Raw genomic sequence first — 23,284 nt, 5'->3', positions numbered from 1 at the left:
TCAGGTGATGTGCAATTAGATTTGCCATAAAATGAACTTCATTAAAGAAATTTCATTTTGGGATATGCTGATAAGCTAGGAATTCATTTCTCAGTAAAACCTGTTATGTAGAACAAACAGCACCTATAAAAAAACTACTTGTGGTATGAGTCATGTAATATACATGCTGAATTTGGACCTGTTATGGACCTTCCTTCCTTCCTTCAGAACACTTAGGGCATCCCCACCTATGAACTGATGATGGGACTAATCTGATACAGAAATGATTTCCAAGTCATGGCATTTCAAAGCCTACTCTTCAATGAGTTCCTCTACAATATGCCAAATCTGACCCACACTGTGAGAGACAATGGTCTCATGCTAGAATGAGACATTCAATGCCTATGAAGTTAATGTGTTACTGAAGACTTTTCCACATTCAGAGCACAAAGGTGTCTCCTGAGTGAATTCATTTATTTATACCGTTGGAGCTGAGCATTAGAAGCCAAGACATTCCTAGTTGCTGCATTTGGAAGGCTTATTCACCATGTGAATTTGATGGTGCACACTCAGTTGTGTATCTGACTAAACAATTTTCCAATCTTGACATTCCTTAAGGCTTGTCTTCAATGTGAGTTTGTAGATGAGATGTCAACTCTGACTTCTGTAAGAACACTTTCCCACATCTCTCACAGATAAAAGGTGTTTCCTTCCTGTGGATCAACTTATGTTTAGAGAAAACTGACCTGCTTCTAAAGGCTTTCCCACAATGAGTGCACACGTAAGGTCTCTCTCCTGTGTGAATTCGCTCATGCTCTTGGAGTTGAACCTTAGTACAAAAGGCTTTCCAACAGCTGTTGCATTTGTAAGGTCTCTCCCCCGTGTGAATTAGAAGATGCACCTTTAGCTCAGATGGAGAGCAAAATGACTTCCCACAGAAATTACATTTGTAAGGCTTTTCCACCATGTGAATTTTTTCATGTCTACTCAATGTTGACAACTGTTTGAAGGCCTTCCCACACACAGAACACACGTAAGGTCTCTCCCCTGTGTGTATTCGAGAATGTGCCTTCAGTTGAGATGTTTTACTAAATGATTTCCCACAGTCAGGGCATTTACAAGGCTTCTCTCCTGTGTGGATTTGATAATGTGACTTCAATTGGGATGGATAATTAAACAACTTCCCACAGTCAGGGCATTTGTAAGGCTTCTCACCAATATGAAGTTGCTGATGGGGTGTCAAAGTAGACTCCTGGAGGCCTGTCTCACATTTCTGAGAGACAAAAGGTTTCTCTTTAGTGTGAATTAACTGGTGTTTACGAAAAGATGACCTGCTACTGAAGGCTTTTCCACATTCAGTGCACACAAAGGGTTTCTCTCCTGTGTGGATTCTCTCATGCTCTTGGACTTGTTCCTTAGTAGAGAAGGCTTTTCCACAGTGGCTGCATTTATAAGGTCTCTCTCCTGTGTGAACTCGATAATGTGCCTTCAGTTGGGACATTTTGCTGAACAGTTTCCAACATTCACGGCATTTGTAAGGCTTCTCTCCCGTGTGGTTCTGATAATGCACCTTGAGTTCACATGGGAAATTAAATGACTTCCCACACTCATGGCATTTATAAGGCTTCTCCCCTGTGTGACTATGGCAATGCACCTTCAGTTGGGATGGATAATTGAATGACTTCCCACAGTCACTGCATTTGTAAGGCTTCTCCCCAGGGTGAAGCTTTTCATGCCGGTCTAGTATTGATTTCTGATTGAAGGCCTTTCCACACTGAGAACACACATAAGGCTTCTCCCCTGTGTGAATTCTCTGATGCACCTTGAGTTTGGCTGTTTTACTGAATGACTTTCCACACTCACGGCATTCGTAAGGCTTCTCACCTGTATGAATCTGACGGTGCACCTTCAGCTGGGATGGAAATTTAAATGACTTCCCACAGTCATTGCATTTGTAAGGCTTCTCTCCGCTGTGACTTTGTTTATGGGATGTCAACTCTGACTTGCGTAAGAAGGCCTTCCCACAAATGTCACAGATAAAAGGTGTGTGATTCTTGTGAATCAATTCATGTTCATAGAAAGCTGACCCATCACTAAATGCTTTCCCACACAGAGTACACACATATGGTTTCTCTTCTGTGTGAATTTGCTCGTGCTGTTGGAGTGCAGCCTCAGTACAAAACGATTCCTCACAGCTGCTGCACTTGTAAGGGTCCCCTCCAGTGTGAACTAGATGGTTCACCTTCAGCTGGAATGGATGGCTCAATGAATCCGACACATAAAGGAAAACCTTCCCACCACTGTAGGAAGCAATCGGTCTGTCCACAGTGAGAGTGATCTCAGGTTTATGCAAAGATATGGCATAGAGTACCTCCTGACACTGAGAACCTTGATCTGCTTTCTCCTGAAAATGGTTCCCATAGATCAGTGGTTGTTTGTGGCTGAGAACGTCTCCATTCCCAGTACTTCTGTATGCCTCTCCTCCATGAGGAACCACACGGTCAGCATTACAAGAGCCTGGCATAAGAAGCTGACTTGATGCAACAATGTCAATGAGCCGATCCCTTTCATTCGGACCATCTGCTCCTAGGCTTAGATCCAGACTTTTTGGAAGTGAGCAATATTGTGGAAGACCCTCTTGTGTTGAAATAAGGTAGGATCCCAAAGGGATGGTTTCCCCAGGCTTTTGATAGTCATGACCACTATTTTTGCTCAGAGTTTTCTTGAGGAAAGAAACAGGAGGGAAAGGTAGAATCTGGTTTTGTTGACCTCTCTTTGTAATGTCAGCACCCTGCCATAGTTCTTGTAAAAGAGAACACCATGAGCCATCTCTTGTGACTTCACTTGCCATATTGCTATGAACGGAAGCTTTCTCAGACACTTTCTGTGGCGAGGTATCAGTTCCTGATTTTTCTACAAACAGAAAGAGATGAAGGAATAGCAGAGTGAATAGAATGGAGGATGAACCAATCATACAGATGGACTGAGACTGAACATTAATACCTAAGCCCAGGTACTAATGATGCTGACGGTGCTAACAATTAAAAACAAGTAGAAAAAAAAAAAAAAAAACTTGTGGATTCAAAAAGGAAACAAATAGGGATTCCAAAAATAACAAAATAAAGTACCAAGAGAAAATATTTCAGAAGCCCAGAAGAGAGAAAAATGACTAGCCAGACAAAAAGCCTTTCTGATTTGAATAATGTGGATCCCAATTTCTGATCTCCAAAAATGAAGGAAGGGAACCATCTTAAAAGGAACTGTCCTCACATCTAAATAAGGCAGGAGAGTCTGTAAGGTCAAGGACTAAGAAATGTATCTTTTCTTTTTTTAAAGATTTATTCATTTATTATATATAAGTACACTGTGGCTGTCTTCAGACACACCAGAAGAGGGCATCAGATCTCATTACAGATGGTTGTGAGCCACCATGTGGTTGCTGGGATTTGAACTCAGGACCTCTGGAAGAGCACTCAGTGCTCTTAATCGCTGAGCCATCTCTCCAGCCCTAAGAAATGTATCTTAAGACAACAATGAGAACTGCATGTTCAAAATGAACAGAGCCTTTAATGAATACCTATCACAGAATGAGAAGAGGAACATAAGGCCTAAGGTGCCACAACTAAGTGGAAAAAAAAATGAAACAGTCCAGGAAAGAAAATCAATAAATTCAGAGACAAACACGGACAGCAAAACATATATAGATACCACACATTTGACAGTAAGAACCCAAAAGACAATACACTAATTCAAAAGTCAGTTATTAGAACACACAAAGTATACCCAGTCCTTTCTCTATTACTTGAAGAGTATATTAATCAACTTGACCAATGTCAGCTGTTCACAAACAAGATGTGCAAATAAAAATTCTTCTGCACGCATACATGGGAATGTAACTGGTCATCATAAAAAGAAAATGCCTGAGTTAGTCCACTTAAGTTTATTCCTCTCCATGGACAGACAAGCTCATCCCACAAACTCACCTTTCAGAAAGTCTCACATTGCCTCACATCAACAATAAATAGACTGTATTTATTATAAAAATAAAAACTCCAAGGAGGAAACAACCTAAAGGTGACCACCACTGGTGATCACCACTTGGTGAGACAACTGACAAACGGACAAACTGACAAAGGCCCACCTGGAAACAATGGCTCACCTTGACATCCCTGGCCTGGGAATTCAGCCTTTCCTGCCCGGGCCTCCTTTCCCTTTTCCATCCTAAAGATGACTCCGGGGCTGGGAATGGAATACCCTGTTAATCAAGAGAATATTGGATTTTTAGGTAGTTTCTTGTCTTTAGAGATGATCCAATGAAGCTTTGCACTGCCTCATTGGGAAAACCAAGTCAACACTCTATTTTGTATAATTAATATTAGTAGGTGAATAAAAGAATAAAGCATCAGGACAAATTCAGTAAATACACATGCATGCGAGCAAGCACGCACACACATGTATGCACACACACAGGTACACAGAGAGGAAGGAAGAGAAAGAGGGAGGAAAAGAGGGAGAGAGAGAGGTAAGGAGGGAGGGAAAGAGACTGACAGAGACACAGACAGACAGAGATTACACTTCTGATACCCCCCCATCCCCCAAGCTTTGGAAAAAGAAGAAAGGAAATCTCCTCACTAAGGCCCACCCTGGACCCCCAGCCAGCCAGGCTCACCCACTGCCAAGAGGTGGCTGTAGATCTCCAGCATCACCTCCTGGTACAGGAGTCTCTGAGCAGAGTCCAACTGTTGCCACTCCTCCTGGCTGAAGTTCACAGTCACATCCTCAAAAGACATCCACCTCTGTAATGATGTACCAAAGTTCACTGAGAATCACTCATCATTGGCAAATGGAAAAGGTATATATAAAGTTAAGTTTTTAATGATATTTCACTGCATTTTCCACAAAACATCTACTTTCCATTAATGGGGGTGGAGGGATAGAGAATGCTTATAAAGCAATCAATCCTGCCATCCGTCATACACAGTCACATTTCTTAAGTACATTAGAAAAGGATTCTTTTTAATACTCTAAGAAAGAGTACACAGCACAACATCGATTAAGCAACAATATTCCAGGTTAGAGTTATGTTGGATCCACTGGATTCAACATTATGAATTTGGCATTTAGAAGCTGCTTTAAGTACTGACTTCTTGCTTGGAAACTAAATGCCAGATGAAAGCGTGCCATCTCTGACTTCACTCTGTATCCACCTTCTTGACTTTGGGTCACCTACGTACCTTTGCATATTAGCACACGGTACTCAGAGCAGCAGTCTAAACCACCCCAATCCCCTTCAAAGACGAAGATACAGAGACTGGTCATTGTCTTTATCTTTAATTTTTCCTCTTGAGGTTGTATACTAAAGCAGAACCAACCAAGAACCTCCTCTTGTAATAAGGACGTCTTAGTTATACATGTGGCTGCTTACTGATCGCTATGAAAACAAGACCACTACCACCTGACCCCTAGTACAAAAATAAACAATTCTCTCTCACACTCCCTCCTTTTCTCTTCAAACAGAGCTTCATTCTGTGGCCTGACTGGCCTGGAACTCACTGGCCCAGAACTTGTTAAGTAAATCAGGATGGCCTAGAACTACAGTTATCCTCCTGCCTCTGTGTAATAATTTCTCAAGATGTTTCTATTAAGTATTTTGTCCAGGTGAGGAGAAAAGAACAGAATATACCTGCATTTTATCTTATTAACACTCCTTTCTTTCTGTAGATGTACAATGTACCTCATAGAACTTCTCATACGACCTAGAAAAGAATACTCACACAAAAATAAATATACTAACCTTAGACACGGATTACATCACTTGAACAAGGTAATTTCAAAGACCACAAAATCTTACACACAGCTAATGCTAATAAATGTAAGCTTGACTCCATCTTCCAAAGCTCCCACAGGTTTTGGGTGTCTTATGGCCCTTGGCTTCAGAAACTCCAGATTAAGTTCATATGGACACCTCTTAAAACCATCTTCTATAGGTCAACTCGGGATCCTTGGTCTACCTGACTAGAACTTGTGATGGTCACTGTTAATTGTTAACTTAATATGGGAAGACATGTCCTGATTACAGAAGAAACCATTCTTTGGGCATGAGATTCTAGACTATATAAGGTAGAGGAAAAACAAAAACAAGGACTGGGCTAGAAAGATGACCTAGCAGTTTAGAACACTTGTTCTTGCAGAATACCTGGGTTCGATTCCCAGCATCTACATGGTGCCTCACAACTATCTATAACTCCAGTTCAAGGGATATCTAATGCTCTTGTCTGGATTCTAAAAGCACCAGGCACACAGATTGTGCACATACATGAAAGCAAAAACATAAATCATACATATACAATTAAATAACCATCTGATATGAATTCTTCAAATTACACAGTCCACAATGTTGCTCTGAGTCTCCCTGGGCCAAGGACCGCTACCCGACATGTGTCACCATCATACTAGACAGCACGTTTATGTTTAGATACCAGTTTACCAGAAAGACAAGGATCAGAGTGCAGGTTAAGTGACACCATCAAAAAGCAACTGAGCCAAATATAAAGCCTGTCACAATCTAAAGGATAACCCAAGTTCTAAGAAATGATTAGTGACTCTGGATGTGTGGGCACTGGCTGGACCTTTCAAGAAAGACTACATATGATAGTAAAAGCAGTAACAGATGATGTGAAAAATAACTTATGGTTATGTAAAAAGGTGATCATCTCAGAGATAAATTCCAACACACAAAGAAAAGGATAGCCTCTAGTATTCGGTTACATATAACCTAGCAACAGAAAAGGGGATGAACAGGATGGGACCTACACTGATAATTACTCAAAGAAGGGGTTGGGAAGGCAATTCATTCTACTTTTACTTATGTATGAAAATCTTAATATTACAACACTGACAACCTTCGGGCTCCCACACGCATAACTGAGCACATGCTATTTCTTTCTGAGCTGCAAGCACTTTTGACAGATCTTCTATTCTGACCCTAATGACACCTGCCAACAGGCAAAGCACTGTCACTCACATGCTGCTTCTCTATGTAAAAAATATTTTGTATTAAAATTCCTTACATTAAAAAAAAATCCTTACATTAACATGTTAGATATATTACTGTAACTAAAATGGATAATTACAGAAATATTCTGTTAGAATGCCTAATAGAGAAAATATCAATTACATTCATATGAGGTTTCTGTTGGAGGAGTCAACAATTTTCCATATATTTCCTCCTGTGAATAGAATGCCTGCACAGCTGGCCTTAGTGGACACAGTTTGAACTTCAGCACTTCTAAGACAGTTAGCAGATGGATCTCTGAGAGTTTGAGGCCAACTGGATCTACATAGTGAGTTTCAGGACAGTCAGGACAACAGAGAGAAAACTTGCACCAAAACCAAAACAAGCTCCCCAGAATGCATGCACCCCCAAAATTCACATCTCCTTTTAATAGATAATCAGTTCATGACAGTGGAGCCTTCAGATAACCAATCTACTAAGACTTCAAAGCCTTAATAACTGAGCGAAGCACGGGGAGCCTCAAAAAAAACAAGAGTTCAGGATTATCCTCGGCTATATAGTTAGTTTGAAACTACCTTGGACAACTAAGAAGACCCTTTCTTTTAAAAAAAAAAAATGGTTTGTTTTTTTTTTTTAGCAAAAAAATAAAAAAATATTAAATTAAAAAAACTCAGAAGAAACAAAAATGAATGGTAAAATAATATAAACAATAAAAACTTTTAAAAAAAGTCACATGTGGTGGTATATGCCTATAATCCCAGTCCCTGGAAGGTGGAGGCAGAAGGATTAGGAATTCAAGACAACTGTCAACTGCATAGGGGTTTGAGGCTAGGTTGGACTATGTAAGACCCTCCCAAGAAACAAAGACTGAGGATGAGGAGCAGAAAGAACAATGGCCAAGTAAGTAGATGACCAAAAAGTAAAAGGACACCAGAGTGTAATCTCAAGCACATATTATGAACATATAAATTAAATCTGCAAGCAAATGCCCTGCTCTCAATGACCTGATCAGCAGTGATCAGTAAGACTGCTAAGCCTGCACAGCTCTACCTGGCTGCATTTACCCCAGCAGTGGAAATGCTGGGTGTCAGACAACAGACCTCACAAACTTACTTGACTGCAGTTTTCCAACCTGGCTTGATTAAGTGATACTCAAGCAGTGGCACCAATAGCATTCCTCCGCTTCCTTGGGACACAGGCACATCTACACTTGATATTTTTAGTGTAGCTAATTTTAGGCATTCCAGTGGAGGAAGCCATGGAGGTTTATACAGCATTTCCCACTCAGCTGAGGAAGCTTAGCTTTTCCTGTTTCCTGAGCTACACAAACAAGTCCCTTGCTCATTCGAGTTTATGTGGAATAAGCTTTACAAGTAATCCAGCCACTCTGGAGGCAGAGGCAGGTGGATTTCTGTGAATTTGGGGGCAACCCGGTCGATAGAGCAAAGTCTAGCCCAACAAGAGCTACTCAGTGAGACCTTGTCTCAAAAAGAAAATGAAAACTTTCTCACTCTGTTACTTGCCTCTCTCAAGAGAAGGGAACTTACACTGAGGAGAGTGGAGGGCTTTTGAGATGGGAGAGGGAGTGACTAGGGAGGGAGCACAAAGAGGTTAAGGATCATGATAAGCTGATGACGCACAGACAATAGAAGAATGGAAGACACTGGCAGACACTGCACAGAATAAAGTGAAATGACACAGAAAGCCTAATTTTCATACTATCCATCCAAAAAAGTCACATTTCAAAATGCCACAAATCATGAGAACAGGTTTATGTGCCACTAATCAAACATCAAAACATTTTTGAAATTCTGCTTTTTTAGAAGATTTTTTTAATGTTATGAGTGCTTTGCATCTGCACGTGTATGCACCATATGTGTGCCGTACGCTTGGGAGGCCAGAAGAGGCCATGGGATCCCCTGCAACTAGATTATAGACAGTTGTGAGCTACCATACCAGGAACTGAACCTGGATCCTCTGAACAGCCAGTAGTCTTAACTACCAACTCATCTCTCCAGCAACCTAGAGTTCCTTTCAAAAAGAATAGCAACTGAGCTAAAAGATGGCTCAGCAGATAAAGGCATCTCCAAGACTGACAATGGAAATTTGATCCCCAGGACCCACAGAGTAGAAAAAAATGATTCCTAACTGAAGTTGTCCTCTGACATCTACACTTTGTGACACATGACAAATAATGATCTTAAAAATTAACAAAAGAATGAGGGAAGCAGCACATTAAAAATAAACAGTACTGGAGAGATCGCTTAGCAGAGTTCACAGTTCAGTTCCCAACACCCAAAAGGTGGTTCACACTGCCTGTAACTCCAGGTCCAGTGGATTCTACACCCTATCTGGCTTCCTCAGGCACCTGCTTACACACAGTGTACATGTGCAAATTCATGCAGGCACAAACACATAAATATTTTTGAAAAGCTTTAAAAATAAATAGCCAGGCATGGTAGAACACACCTTCAATGTCAGCATGTGGGAGGCATAGGCAAATTACTGTAAGTCTGAGTATAGCCCGGTCTATATAACAAGTTCCAGGGCAGCCAGGACTACCTAGTAAGAATCTTGCCAAATAAATTCATTCATTCATTCAAATACAACAAATGGCCAAGGAGCCTATTCATCCTATTATGACAGATGCAGGGGCTGAGATCGCTCAGCAGTTAAGAGCACTGACTGCTCTTCCAGAAGTCTTTGTGTTCAATTCCCAGCAACAGTATCGTGGCTCACAACCATCTGTAATGGGATCTGATGCTCTCTTCTGGTTTGCATAAAGACAGCTACAATGTACTCATATACGTAAAACAAATCTTTCAAAAACAATGGACAGATGCTGGCCAACTCTCCCAGCACTCCTCAGTACCTGTGGCTCCTCCCAGCACTTCCGGCCCTACCTCTTATCCTAAACCTCTTGGTCTCAGCAGCAGGGCTTCCACTTCTCTTATCCTAGCTGAATCTGTACACAACTCTGCACTCTCTTGGCCTCTTTGCCCTGGTTGGCAGCTCCCCACTTGCTTTCCCTCCCGCCTCTGTCCCATCACGGTCGGGTTTAGTCTGTGGGGCCGTGTTCATCCTGGTCTCTTCCCTCTGCCTGCTTTCTCCCTTATATCTACAATAAAAATCTTGCCCATACTTTAGAAGTCATGTCCTCCACCTTTATCTCATTTTTCATTCAATAAATAGCAGTAATTGGGCCTAGTGAGAAGGCTCAAGCCTACCCCAAGTTTGATCACTGGAACCAAGAGGGAAGAATTCTATAAAGTGTCCTCTGACCTCTACGCCCACAAAAAAGGTAATGACATAATCACAAACACATAGGCACACCACGCACAAGCAATAAGATGTTTTAAAATGGAAAACTAGTCAGACATGATGGTACACATCTTTACTTGGGAGGCAGAGGCAGGTGAACCTCTGAGTTCAAGGTTAACCATGAACTATACAGTGAGTTCCTGCTCAGCCAGAGATAATACAGTGAGACCTTGTTTCAGACAGATATGTAAAACATCTGAATGGTAGGAAAAGCAAACTTGGGCTGGGAGTGAGCAACAGAAGGTTTTAGCAAGAGCAAGAGATTTCCAGCCCACGGCATAAGCTTAGCCAGAGATATATTAAAGAAAAAGTGAAATAGCATTTCCATGATTCATTCAAATACAGGCACATTTACCCTGATATTTACTTAAGCACCTAAATCTAGCTGGGCAGTGGTGGCGCACACCTCTAATCCCAGCACTTGGGAAGCAGAGGCAGGTGGACCTCTGAGTTCAAGGCCAACCTGGTCTACATTGAGAGTTTCAGGACAGCCAAAACTATACCAAGAAACTGTCTCAAAAAATTAACGAACGAACAAAAGAAAGAAAGAAAAGAAAAGTTAAAAAAAAAAAAAAGAAACAACTAAATCTGTGGTATTTGGGTTTTTTCCTCACATACACAGTTCTAGGATTTACCTGAATACATCCCATTTAGACACAGCAGTGCCCTACCAATGGCAGTTCCACGGACAAAAGGCAGGCGCAGGGGTAAACAAAGAATTTGGCTGGGTAGACAGAAGCCTAAAAGTGGGTGGGTCTCTGTTTCTGGGAACCACCTTTAATCTTCCCCCAAAGGACAGCTACCTTGAGCTGCTGGTCAACTGGGAACAGTCTGCATCAGCTGAGACACCCCACCCTGCTAACAAAGTCTGCTCATTTCTTTCCTTTTCTCCCCCTGCCCCCACCTGCAGCTTACACCCCAATAAACCTTTCGTTCTATGCATGGAGGAGTCTAGTTTAGTGGAGCTTCCCCAGGAGCTCCTTCCTACAAGAGACACAAATTCAGAGCAGCTAGGATTTTGGGACTAAGGACCCTGGACACATGAAAGGAAAAGAATTCTCAGATGACAGTGTAGCAGGCTCATAGCACAATTCAGAGTGTGGAGTACCAAGACGCAGCCTGGCCAGGAAGTTTCCTCAGGAAGCAGGGAATTGGCTTGGCAGTCAAACCCTGGAGCACACTGCCAGACTTGAATCCCAGGCTGGCCGCTGGGTCATAGCAGCTCAACTGGCTGTGTCAACTGGGCCTCAGCTTCTCCTCTTTAAAATGGGACAACAGCATCAGCTCAGGAGCCTCCTGTAAGGATTAGCACTGGGCCTGGCACACAGGAAGCTGCCCCAGCTGCTGTCAGCTGCCCTAGCTGCTGTCAGCTGCTGATAACTCCATGAACAGGACATAGAAACACTTGGAGAAAATATCAGCACAATGAATATCTAATGCATAGCATTACTCATTGAAAAGAAAAACAAGAGTTGTGCATCAGGCAAAGAATGTGTATGGACAGACAGGCAGCTGGAGTCACACTGGACACAGCTGTTAGGGAAGAGAGATCTGATAAGAATTGCACGCACGGTTAGGTATTGAGATTAGCAGTCTGAGAGGCTGAAAACTAATCCTTTTCTTCGATGTCCACTTTAAACTCTACCTGCCCCAGGAACACCAGAAGGCAGACCAACACAGCTGTTCCTCTTTAAGATTTAAAATACCTTATAAAAGTGTGGTGGTATCAGAGCTTGTTGAGACACATTACGGGAAAACTACTTCTTCCTGGGCAAAAGAATGAAATCTCAGCTTTACCTCTAGTCCAGGGTGGAAACAGGACTTTCTGATCTGCTCTAAAGATTGGAACTTTATAAACTATTGTCCCATCTGAGAAGAGTTAATCCAACTCCTGGTTACTATTACTTGGACAGGGGACACCCACCAGGAAAGCAGAGCCACCTGAGGACATGGTAAATAGTTGGAAGTAATAGTTATCACACTAGCCAGTCTCCCACAGAACAGTGCTTACAGACCTTCACTATTAAGCTTCAGGCTTTGCTGAGTTCTAATACAGAAACTCAGAAACTAATGTTTCCTTCTCTTTCTCAGATGCTGGCCCAAAAGCATACTAAGCATGCTTTCTCTGGTACACTAGGCTTCCTCAGTTTCTCTGAAAATGCCACATCCACAGCTGTCCCTTTCTACTGTGGCTTGCTGGCCTCATGGCCTGGATATCAGGCTTATCTCTCCTCTACCTCCCTCCTCCCTGCAACTACAGGATTTTCAGGATGCCTGCCTTGTTACCCTGCTCTGTTTCCCTAAAAAGAGGACATGAGACATAAAATGGACCCATGAGACTAAGAACTGACAAATGAAAAGTCTACCTCTCCAGATTCACCGTTTCTTACAGGGATGGGCATAGCAGGCAAGCTTTAGGAACCAGGGATGGCAAGATGTCAAAGAGGAACAAACCAAAAAAAAGAGAAGTCAAGAGGAAGAATTTGTCATTAAGTAGATGAGACATTATCTATAGTGATGTAGACATGTAATAATCCCACCAGTGGAGAGACAGAGACAAAAAAAAAAAAAAGTGCTGCGTTTGACAGCAGCCTGGGATATATAGAATTCCAGGCCAGCCTCACATTATGACCCTGTATCCAAAGAAAGAGAGGGCAAGGGAGTGGGGGTAATTACTTAGTGTGGGCATTATAGAATCAATTCCTCACTAGATTAAGGTCATCTCAGAAGTCTGCAGCTCCCTGCATCTGCCCTGAAGACCCGAAGAACCAAGCACGAAGTCGCCCTAGCTTACCTCACGTGACTCATGCTGCTCCTGTGCACCCAATGGCTGGGTCCTCTGCTGGAAAATCGTATCTTCAGCCATGTCCCTTGTCTTCTATCTTGAGGCTTTCTTGGTAGCAAATCCAAACCCCTCAAGTGTCACGGATGTTGAAGAAGGGCACAGCAGGAAATCCTGAGGCCTGAAAGATTTCAGTGGTCTCAGAGACCCCAGAAATCACTAAAAGACAACGGCCCAACATCCGAGCATCAGTTGGTAAGGGCCTGTATGGAAGATCAGATGTAGGCATGTAGAGGACACATCAAAGCCCCGCTCTTGTTATTAGTCTGGGTTATACAACAAACAACAAAGAAAACAAAACAAAAATTAAAAACCACCCATTAGGAAGAAAGGACACACTGCGGCGCTCATGGGTTAACGAGCAGAAAACCAATGTGCTAACTTAGTCATTACAGAATGAGGACATGGATGTTTATTATAGGGATCCAAAATGCCCTGCCAGAAAAGGCTCACTAAGCCCTCAGCCCCTGCCTGAAAGGAGGCAAAATACTAACAAAAACTCGGTAAGCTGCCAACTTAATTGTGATTTCATTTCAAACGATCTTTTCAGCTACACATAAGCATTAGCATTCTGCTTGATTTGCTCACAGGTCACTACATAGAAGAACAGGGGTACACATTCAAGTTGTTTTCATTCTAAGGAACACCCTGGCCACTGTATCTATGCACTCCCTTCTGTAGTCAGCATCTAAAAACAGCACTCCTGTTTCCTGTTGCACAAAGAGCTCAGGATGACAGCCAATTCTGATTCTAGTGTGAGTTTCTAGTCATTTCCCTGTCCACACACAGCCACATTAAGAAAAATTGGCTTACCCAATTCTCAGTCCCCCACCCCGAACACCCCACCCATGTCTGTCTGTCTGTCTGTCTGTCTGTCTGTCTGTCTCTCTCTCTCTCTCTCTCTCTCTCTCTCTCTCTCTCTCTCTGTGTGTGTGTACGCACGCACGCACGCACGCACGCACGCACGCACACGTTTGAGACAGGTAGCTCTGGCTGCCCTGGAACTTGCTATGTAGACCAGGCTAGCCATTAACTCTCACTGACTAAGCCTTATCAGTGCTGGAATTTAAAGGTATGATCTACTACTTTCGGATTAATACACAGTTTTTTAGGGACTCCATAGCAGCACAAATACTGGAGTACAAGTACTATGGCCCAATATTATTTTGGTCAACTGCCAATCAGTGATCTTTAAGATCCCCAAGAGAGTCAAGCACTGATGCACATAATCTCCAAAGGATTCCCAAATATAACTCTAAAGTGCCCGAAACAATGAAAATTTGTTTTTAATATTTGGGTTTATTCCTTCAATAATGCCGGCCCACCCTGAGGTAAGAACGAACTAGTTGGTAAAGGAGACCCAACAGCAGCCCATAAAACAAAATTCCTTACTTTTACAGATCTTAGAAGAGAAATCTCTTGAGCTCAGCAGCTGAGATACTAGGCAGCATGCAATGCCTGGGACACCCTCCCTACCTCATCAGTGACAGCCTGAGCACACACAGTTCAGACACCTGTGGTCCTGACACTTTCTTTGGTAAAGCCGACGCTGTTTCTCTTCACGTAGTACTATGAGGAATCAAGCCTCTGTCACTGGCCACACGAACACTAACCAACCAGAGTCGCCCAAACAAGCATCCTACAACACCCGCGCCAGGCTCCATCGCTGCCTGTGCTGACTCCTACGCCAATCACGGCCTGAGTGGGTCACAAGCCACCTCAAAGTCCTTGCTCTTAGGCTCCCGGCTCCCACCCGGGACCCGCTCCCGCAGCGCCCACTCACTGAGTCCTGCCCCCAGTGTCCTCAGATGACAACTTTCATGGACGACTTGTGAAATTCCACAGGAGAGCACACTGGGAAGTGACAAAACACACAAGACTCGGAAAACCGTCGAGAACAGGGTGAATACGAACCAAACGACCCCCGCCCTATCCGACGACCCCTGCAGCCACCTCAGCCCGTCCCTCAGCACACACCAGCGCTCCGCGCAGTACAGCGTCCCTCCTTGCGCCGCCGCGGTTCACCTCACACAGCGCCTCAGAGAGCTCTGCACACGGCACGCCAGACGGCGACTTCCGCCTACGGAAGCCAAAGAGTCCCGGATGGAAAAGTTCCAAACCACCTCGCGGATCCGCCAGCGAAGTAACACTAGAATTACTACAACATTTAAGATTTCACGGCCACTCTATTTCCGGTGTCTTTTAGATTTCCGGCAGGATTTGTCCACGCCCAGTAGAATACTGCGCATGCCCACTAACACTTTTGAAACTGAGTGCCTGCCAGCAGTCAGCATGGCAAACCAGGTGGTGCCAGTTTCCTTGGAAACTGTCAGCGTTGTCCGTCCTCTGCTGACGTTGGAGGCCACCATCCAGGAACTTGGATTCCATATGGGCAGGGAAGTTAAATACAATGCCTTTGAGTGGAAGTATGAACGCTGTCCCATATAGTGTGACAGCCCGGCAGGAATTATGATATTCTAAAGAGACATTTGTGCCCCTTCTTTTACAGACTATTGAGGCAACGGACCCCAGAAATAGAAATCTCTTGATGGGAGAAAGGATGTGCTGAAGCTAGGAGGCAATCAGAGCACGGACTTGTCACGGGAAAGTAGATTTCATACCATTCTGACAACTTCTTAGACCACTTTGCAGGACAGACAGGAGCCAGAGACAATGTTAGTGAGGGGCCATAAAACTAAGATCACTTAGTTACATACCTCTTGCCTTCTATTTAAACCTAATTCTGCAAGGGAGAAGGGATGAGAGAGCAGAGCAGTAGCTTAGCAGTTGGGTGCACAAACTGCCCTAACTGGCTCAATTCAAGCACTCACATCAGCTCACAACTATCTGTAACTCCTGTTCCAAGGGGGCTCTCTTCTGACTTCCAAAGGCACCAAGCACACAGACATTCATGCAGATAAAACACCTATACACATAAAATAAAAATTGAAATCTTGCCCAGTGGTGTTGGTACATGCCTTTAATCACAACGCTCTGTAGGCAGAGGCATGCAGACCTCTGAGTTCAAGGCCAGTCTGGTCTACAGAGCAAGTTCCAGGATATCCAGGAGAAATCCTGCTCCAAAAAACAAAAACAAAAACAAAAACAAAAGGATTAAATCTTAGCCAAGTATTTGTCTCATACCTTTAATTCCAGCACTCTGGATGGAGGCAGAGAAAGGCAGATCTCAGAGTCTGAGGCCAGCCTGCCTCAAACCACATACATGACTGCCATTTTTAAAGACCGAATTTCAAACATAACAAAAGCTTTAATCTCATAACTCCCATTTTTATTAGGAACGTATAATAGACAAGATAGATGTCCATTGTTTTAAATTGTATTTTCCTAAATTATCCTATACCAAAGCCTTTTTGAGAAAAAAAATCTTTAATGGGTTAACAAACTTGTCAAATTAGCAAAATGGTCTGAGCTCACCTTTAATCCTAGCATTTAGGAGGCAGACAGGCAGATCTCTGTGGGGAGGCCAGCCTGATCCACATGGTGAATTCCAAGTTAGACCGTATTACATAGTGAGACTATCTCAAAAGACAATGGAATAAAACAAATAAAAGAATAGAGTGTACATCCATGTTTTTCCAAGGCAAGATGCATCTGGGAATATCTAAAGACCTTTCTCGTTTTCACTTTCTTAGGCTCTGTATAGCCATACTGGACCTCTTGTTCCTGGGCTCAAATTGAATACACCTCCTTTTATCTGTTTGTTTCCCTATTTGTCTCTTTGGTTACAGATGGTGTTGGGCAGATCCCAGCTTGGTAGGGCTTTCAGGACCAGACTATAACACTAAAAAAATTTTTGGTGACATATCTTTGGAACTCAGGTCTTCAGGCTTGTCAGCAAGCACCTTTTACCCACTAGGCAATCTCATTATTCCCTTACCCACTTACTCATTTTCTCTCTCTCTCTCTTCCTTCCTTCCTTCCTTCCTTCCTTCCTTCCTTCCTTCCTCCCTCCCTCCCTCCCTTCCTTCCTTCCTTCCTTTCTGATTGTTCCCTTGTTTCCCTGTTCTTTCTCTTCTTTACTTTTTTCTAAGACAGGGGGGTCTCTGTATTCTGGGCTGGACTTAAATTCTCCACTCATCTGTGTCAACCTCACAAGTGTTTCCATTACAGTTTCCTGTCCCCAATTCTGGCTGAAAGAAAATTTCTTGTACCTGACAATTTAGAGCCATTTCGTGGCCACCACTGACCAAAAGAGCTTATTTACATATGCATAAAGTTCTGAGTGGTGGTTGTCGGTTATTGCTGGTTTCACGTACAAGACAACAGTGTGGAGAGCAGGTCAGAGGATGGTAGCAGACAGCTGTGTAGAATGCATTGACAAACCATTATACAGTGCAATTCTTCACCAGAATGAAGAACGCTAGCAAGATACTGTTGTCAGCATTTGTGGGTGTGGGCATGGGAGGCATACTCCATCTGCCACCCTCAAATCCTAAGGAGTTCTCCTAGAGACTTCTAGAGAGAGATATTCAAGCCAAACAAGGATTTACGGCTTCCATATTGAAAGTAGTCTAGGGTTAACAATAGAACTCAACATTTTATTAAAGATATTTTTTAAAGATTTATTTATGTATATGAGTGTTTATCTGAATGTACACATGTGCACAATTGTGCTTGGTGCCCCCTGGAGGACGGAAGAAGGTGTTAGGTCCTCTGGAACTGGAGTTACCTACAAATGGTTGAGAACTATCATGTGGGTGCTGGGAATGGAACCTAAGTCCCCTAACAAATCCTCTTAAACAGAGTCATTAATGGAAAGAATCTCAAAACAATTTCATTAAAAATCAGAAACAAGGCAACCTTATCCATTTTCTCCATATCTACTTGATATAGTACTTGGAGTTTTAGCTACAGCAGTAAGATAACTGAAAAAGATCAAGAGAATACACATTGGAAAGAAAGAAGTCAAAGTATTTTTATTTGCAGAGGATATAATAATGTGCATAAGTAGCCCTAAAAATTCTACGAGGGAACTCCTATAACTGATAAACATTTTCAGTGAAGTGGCTAGATATAAGATTAACTCCAAAAAAAAAAAAATCCAAAAAACAAAACAAACAAACAAAAAAAATCAGTAAACTTTCTGATATACAAATGACAAATGGACTGAGAAAGAAATCAGGGAACTGACACCCTTCACAATGGCCTCAAATAAAATATCTCAGGATACCCCTAACTAAGCAAGTCAAAGATCAAAAACGTCAGGTCTTTGAAAAAGAAACTGAAGAAGACAGCAGAAAGCGAAAAGATCTCCCAGGCTTGTGGATTGGTACAATCAACATTGTTAAATGGCTATCCTACCAAAAAGCAATCTACAGATTCATTAATCTCTCCAGAACATCCATGACAGGCATGTTGGATTTTGTCCAATGCCTTTTATGCATCTAATGACAAATTCTTTCACTTTGTTTATGTGGTAGATGACATTACTGATTTTTGAATGTTGAACTATTCCTGAATCTCCGGGATGAAGCCCACTCGATCATGGTGGATGATCTTTTGGATGTGTTCTTGGATTCTTTTACAAGTATTTTATTATTTTTGCATCTGTGTTCGTAGGGAAACTGGTCTCTAATTCTCTCCCTTTGCTGAGTGTTTGTATGGTTTGGGTATCGGGGTGACTGTGATTTCATAAAATGAATTGGGCAATGTTCCTTCTGTTTCTATTTTCTGCAATAATTTGAGGAGAATTAGCAGTAACTCTCCTTTGAAAGTCTGGTAGAATTCTGTGTTAAAATCGTCTGGGTTTTGTTGTTGTTGTTGTTGTTTTATAGGGGGTGGTTGTTGTTGGGTTTGTTTTTTTTTTTTGAGGGGGTTGGTTGGGAGAATTTTAATGACTGCTTTTATTTCACTAATAGTTATAAGTGTATTCAAATTATTTATCTGGCTTTAATTTAACACTGGTTAATTGGTACCTATTGAGAAAATTATCCCTTTCTTTTAGATATTCCCATTTGGTGGAGTACAAGTTGTTAAAGAATATCCTTATGATTCTCTGGATTGTCTTGGTGTTTCTTGTTCTTGTTATGACTCCTTTTTCATTTCTGATTTTGATAATTTGGATATTCTTTCCGTGTCTTTTAGTTAGTTTGGATAAAGGATTGCCGATCTTAATTTAGTTTCCCATTCTAAAGCTTTCAGGTATGCTAATAAGAGATGTCTCCAGAGTTTCTATATAAGCACTTAGTGCTCTGAACTTGCCTCTTAGAACTGCCTTTGTTATATCCCATAAAGTTTGGGTATGTTGTTTATTCTTTTTATTCAATTCTAGAAAGTCTGTAATTTCTTATCTCTGACCTGATTCGTTATTCATCAGTAGAGAGTTGTTTAGTTTCTATTTTCTTAGATCCCTTGAGACCTACTTTAAGTTTGAGTGTGTGGTCAATTTGGAGAAAGTTCCAGAGGTACAGAGAAGGTATATTCTTTTTTTGTTGTTGTTGTTGAGGAAAAATATTCTGTAAATACTTGCAAGGTCCGTTTGGTTTATAACATCTGTTAGTCCCAGCATTTCTCTGTTCAGTTTTTGTCTGAATGATCTGTCCTTTGATCAGAATAGGGTATTGAAGTCTCCCACTATCGGTGTACAAAGGTCAATATGTGAATTAGCTATAGTAGTGTTCCTGTGGTGCCCTGGCATTTGGGGCATAGATATTAAAAATTGAAATGTCATCTTGGTGGATATTTTTCTTTGATAAGTACAAAGTATTGTTCTCCATCATTTTTTAAATTAGTTTTGGGTTGAAGTCTATTTTGTTAGATATTAAAAAGACCACATCAGTTTGCCTCTTAGGTACATTTATTTGCTTAGAGTACATTTTTCCAGCACCTTACCAGAGGTAATATCTATCCTTTATGCTGAGGTGTGTTTCTTGGACACAGAAAAAAAATGGACCCTGTTTTCTTTTTTCTTTTTTTTTTTGAGGAGTACTTTTTTTTTTTATTAACTTGAGTATTTCTTATATACATTTGAGTGTTATTCCTTTCCGTGGACCCCTGTTTTCAAACCCATTCTGTCAATCTATAAAAAAAATTAATGGAATTGAGACCATTGATATTGAGATGTCAATGATCAATACTTATTGATTCCTATTATTTTGTTGTTGCTAGTGATGGTGGTAATGGTTAGGATGGTGTGTGTGTGTGTGTGTGTGTGTGTGTGTGTGTGTCTGCATGCACATGCACGCGTGTGTACATGCACATGCTTCCCTTCTTTTATTTTGTTGCTGGCATGGGATTGTTTATTTCCTGTATTCTCATGGGTATAGTTAATCTCCTTGATTTGGATTTTCCTTCTAGTATCTTCTATAGGGCTGCATTTGTGGATAGATATCATTTAAATTTGACTTGATCCTGGAATATCTTGTTTTCTCCATCTGTGGTGATTGAGAGTTTTACCAGGAATAGTAGTCTTGGACTGTAATCTGTGGCCTCTTAGGGTCTGCAGCACATCTGTCCAGGCCTCTGGCCTTTAGATTCTTCGTTTAGAAACCAGGTGTAATTTTAATAGGTCTGTTTTTATATGCAACCTTGTCTTTTCCCCCATTGCAGCTTTTAATATTCTTTTTTGTTCTGAATATTTAGTGTTTTGACTGTTATGTGGTAAGGAGACTTTTTTCCTGGTTCAATCTATTTGGTATTCTGTAAGCTTCTTCTGCCTTTGTAGTCACCTCCTTCTTTATGTTAAGAAAATTTTTTCTATGATTTTATTGAAAATATTTTCTTGGCCTTTGAGCTGTGTTTCTTCTCTATCTTCTATTACTATTGTTCTTAAACTTGGTCTTTTCATAATGTCCCAGTTTTGCTAAACAGTTTGCACGAGGAATTTTTTAGATTTAACATTTTCTTTAATGTACCCTTTTCTTCTTTGTTATCTTCGGAGCCCGAGAGTCTTCTGTCGCTTGTATTCTGTTGGTGGGGCTTGACTCTGTAGTTCCTGTTCGCAACCCTGAATTTTTCATTTCCAGAATGCCCTCAGTTTGTGTTTTCTTTCTTGATTCTATTTCCATTTTTAGGTCTTGAACATTTGTATTTTCATTTCCATCAATTATTTGTTGTTTTGTTTTTTTCTTGGCTTTCTTTAAGGAATTCATTCATTTCATCTAATTGCTTGTGTTTTTCTGGCTCTCTTTAAAATATTTAGCCATTTCCTTTTTAAGGGCCTCTATCATCTTTGTATAGTTGCTTTTAAGGTCTCATTCTTGAGTTTCAGCTATGTTGTATAGTCAAGGGCTGCTGTGATAGGACAGCTAGGTTCTAGTGGAGAATATTGTCCTGGATGTTATTGTGTGCTTATCCTGGCATCAGTGTTTGGGGTGATTATAGTTCTAGGTGATGATTTCTGGGTTTGTCTTTGTTGTGTAGGTGTTTTGTGCCGTCGGTTCTGTTTCCTCTCTGGATTTTCAGAGTGTGGTGGTTGTGTGCCTGTTTGACCGACCTGCTCTGTGATGTTTACAGAGGATGCCTCCTAATGTTGGGAGCCGGCATGCAGTAAAGAGTCTGGGGAGGAAGGTCAGGAGTGGGTGGTCTATGGGATCCATAAGAGGTGTGGACCTGGAGGAAGGGAGGCTGCAGCTTGTCTTCTGGTGTACAGCTAGGAAGAAGTCTGAGGGATTGGATCTGCCAGGAAAACAGAGCAGAGAAGGTCTGTGGGCGAGCTACCTGTTTTTCTGGAAGATGTGGCCTCTGTTCAGGTAGGACACAGGAACAAGTAGAGGGAGGGCAGCTAGGAAAAAGATGGTTTGTGGGAGCCACAGAAAGGATAGACATAGAGGAATGGAATGGCTGCAGCTGGTGTTCTGTTGCAAGGCTAGGGTCAAACCTCAGGGACTATGCTGGGTGAACAGAAAACCCATGAGTTTCAACTAAAGTCAAGGAAGAACTCATTTCAGGACTTCGATCTACTAAATGGAAGAATATCAAGATACTTAGTTGCTTCCAAAATGAGGACACAGGTATTTATTATAGGGATCTAAAATGCCATCACTGGTAAAGCTCACCAAGCCCTCAGCAGCTGCCTGGCGGATGGTAACTACCAATAAAAGTCAGTAAGCTGCCAAGTTAGCTTGTATTTACTTTCAAACAACCCCTTCAGCTATACATAATAAGCACTGGTATTCTGTTCAATTTGTTCACAGGTCACTAAATAGAAGAACAAGGGATTGCATTCAATTTAGATTTATTCTTAATGAAATATTGGACATAATATTTCATGCAGTCCCTCCTGTGGTCAGCGTGTAGAAACACTATTTGTTTCCTGTTGCCTAGAGTTTCTGGTGATAGACAATTTTGATTCTATTCTGTGTTTCTAGACATTTCGCTGTCTATCCACAGATACATAGTCAATTTCCTTTAGACATATTACTTACATTAACTGAACAATCGTTGGCCTAGAAAATCTGCAAACATGCACCAGGACATCCTCATTCTAAGCACTTCTGTAGTGGTGAGTTTTTGCTACACCACTTCCTGCTCCTAACAGATCATATGCACACAACTACCCAGGAGCTACCTTTGGGTCTACAAATGAAAGACATGCACACATTCGTTTATTTTTAAAATGCCTTGGCACTCCTAAACCTTTCCCTGTTACCCCAGACCCAAGCAGGGAAGTGTCCAGTGGCCACCCAAATGCTCACATGGCTCCTGCAGCTCTCCTATTCCATCGCCTACAGAATTCTTGCAATTCTGCTGTTCCTTTCTGCATCCTAGCTTGCACAACTCTAAGAATTCTGCTCCGTGCCCAGTCATTGGAATCTTTATTGCTTGATCAAAAACCAACTAGGAACAAGAACCTTCAGCATTTGGACACACAGATTCCTTATTGAATCAAATCATTAGGACCAATCCCTAACACCTCACCTTTTCTGTCTAAATGAAAGAAAAAAACTCTTCTCTCAAATATAAATTGAGTAAAACCACAATAGTTATGTAAATCATAGAGTATGATTGTCTAAGTTAGGCTTTTACTGCTGTGAATAGATACCATGACCAAGGCAAGTCTTATAAAGGAAAACATTTAACTGGACTTGCTTACAGTTTCAGAGGTTCAGTCCATAATCATCAAGGCAGGAGCATTGCAACACTCAGGCAGATATGGAGCTGGAGGA

General features: G+C 41.7%; 1 protein-coding gene and 1 long non-coding RNA gene across 4 annotated transcripts; both read right to left on the bottom strand.

Annotated features, from left to right (window-relative positions):
- Positions 1-436: 436 nt before the first annotated feature.
- On the bottom strand, positions 437-4,390 carry LOC116892237 (zinc finger protein 260-like). Its single transcript, XM_032893809.1, has 2 exons — positions 4,139-4,390; positions 437-2,892 (listed from the first exon to the last, which is right to left on the bottom strand). The coding sequence occupies exons 1-2, from the start codon at positions 4,197-4,199 to the stop codon at positions 593-595; spliced, it is 2,361 nt and encodes a 786-aa protein (XP_032749700.1). The 5' UTR covers positions 4,200-4,390; the 3' UTR covers positions 437-592.
- A 263-nt stretch (positions 4,391-4,653) lies between these two features.
- Positions 4,654-15,358, bottom strand: LOC116892238. Of its 3 annotated transcripts, XR_004386931.1 has the most exons (4): positions 15,135-15,358; positions 14,941-15,011; positions 13,110-13,423; positions 4,654-4,775 (listed from the first exon to the last, which is right to left on the bottom strand). It is a non-coding gene; the product is annotated as an uncharacterized LOC116892238 (long non-coding RNA). The 3 variants fall into 3 exon arrangements; XR_004386930.1 differs by having other exon boundaries at positions 14,941-15,358; XR_004386932.1 differs by lacking the exon at positions 14,941-15,011 and having other exon boundaries at positions 15,072-15,358.
- Positions 15,359-23,284: the final 7,926 nt, after the last annotated feature.

Source organism: Rattus rattus, chromosome 2 (genome assembly GCF_011064425.1).
Source record: "Rattus rattus isolate New Zealand chromosome 2, Rrattus_CSIRO_v1, whole genome shotgun sequence".
Classification (NCBI taxonomy): Eukaryota; Metazoa; Chordata; class Mammalia; order Rodentia; family Muridae; genus Rattus; species Rattus rattus.
The sequence above is the reverse complement of the archived record's forward strand: the minus strand, read 5'-3'. Positions and strand labels throughout refer to the sequence as shown.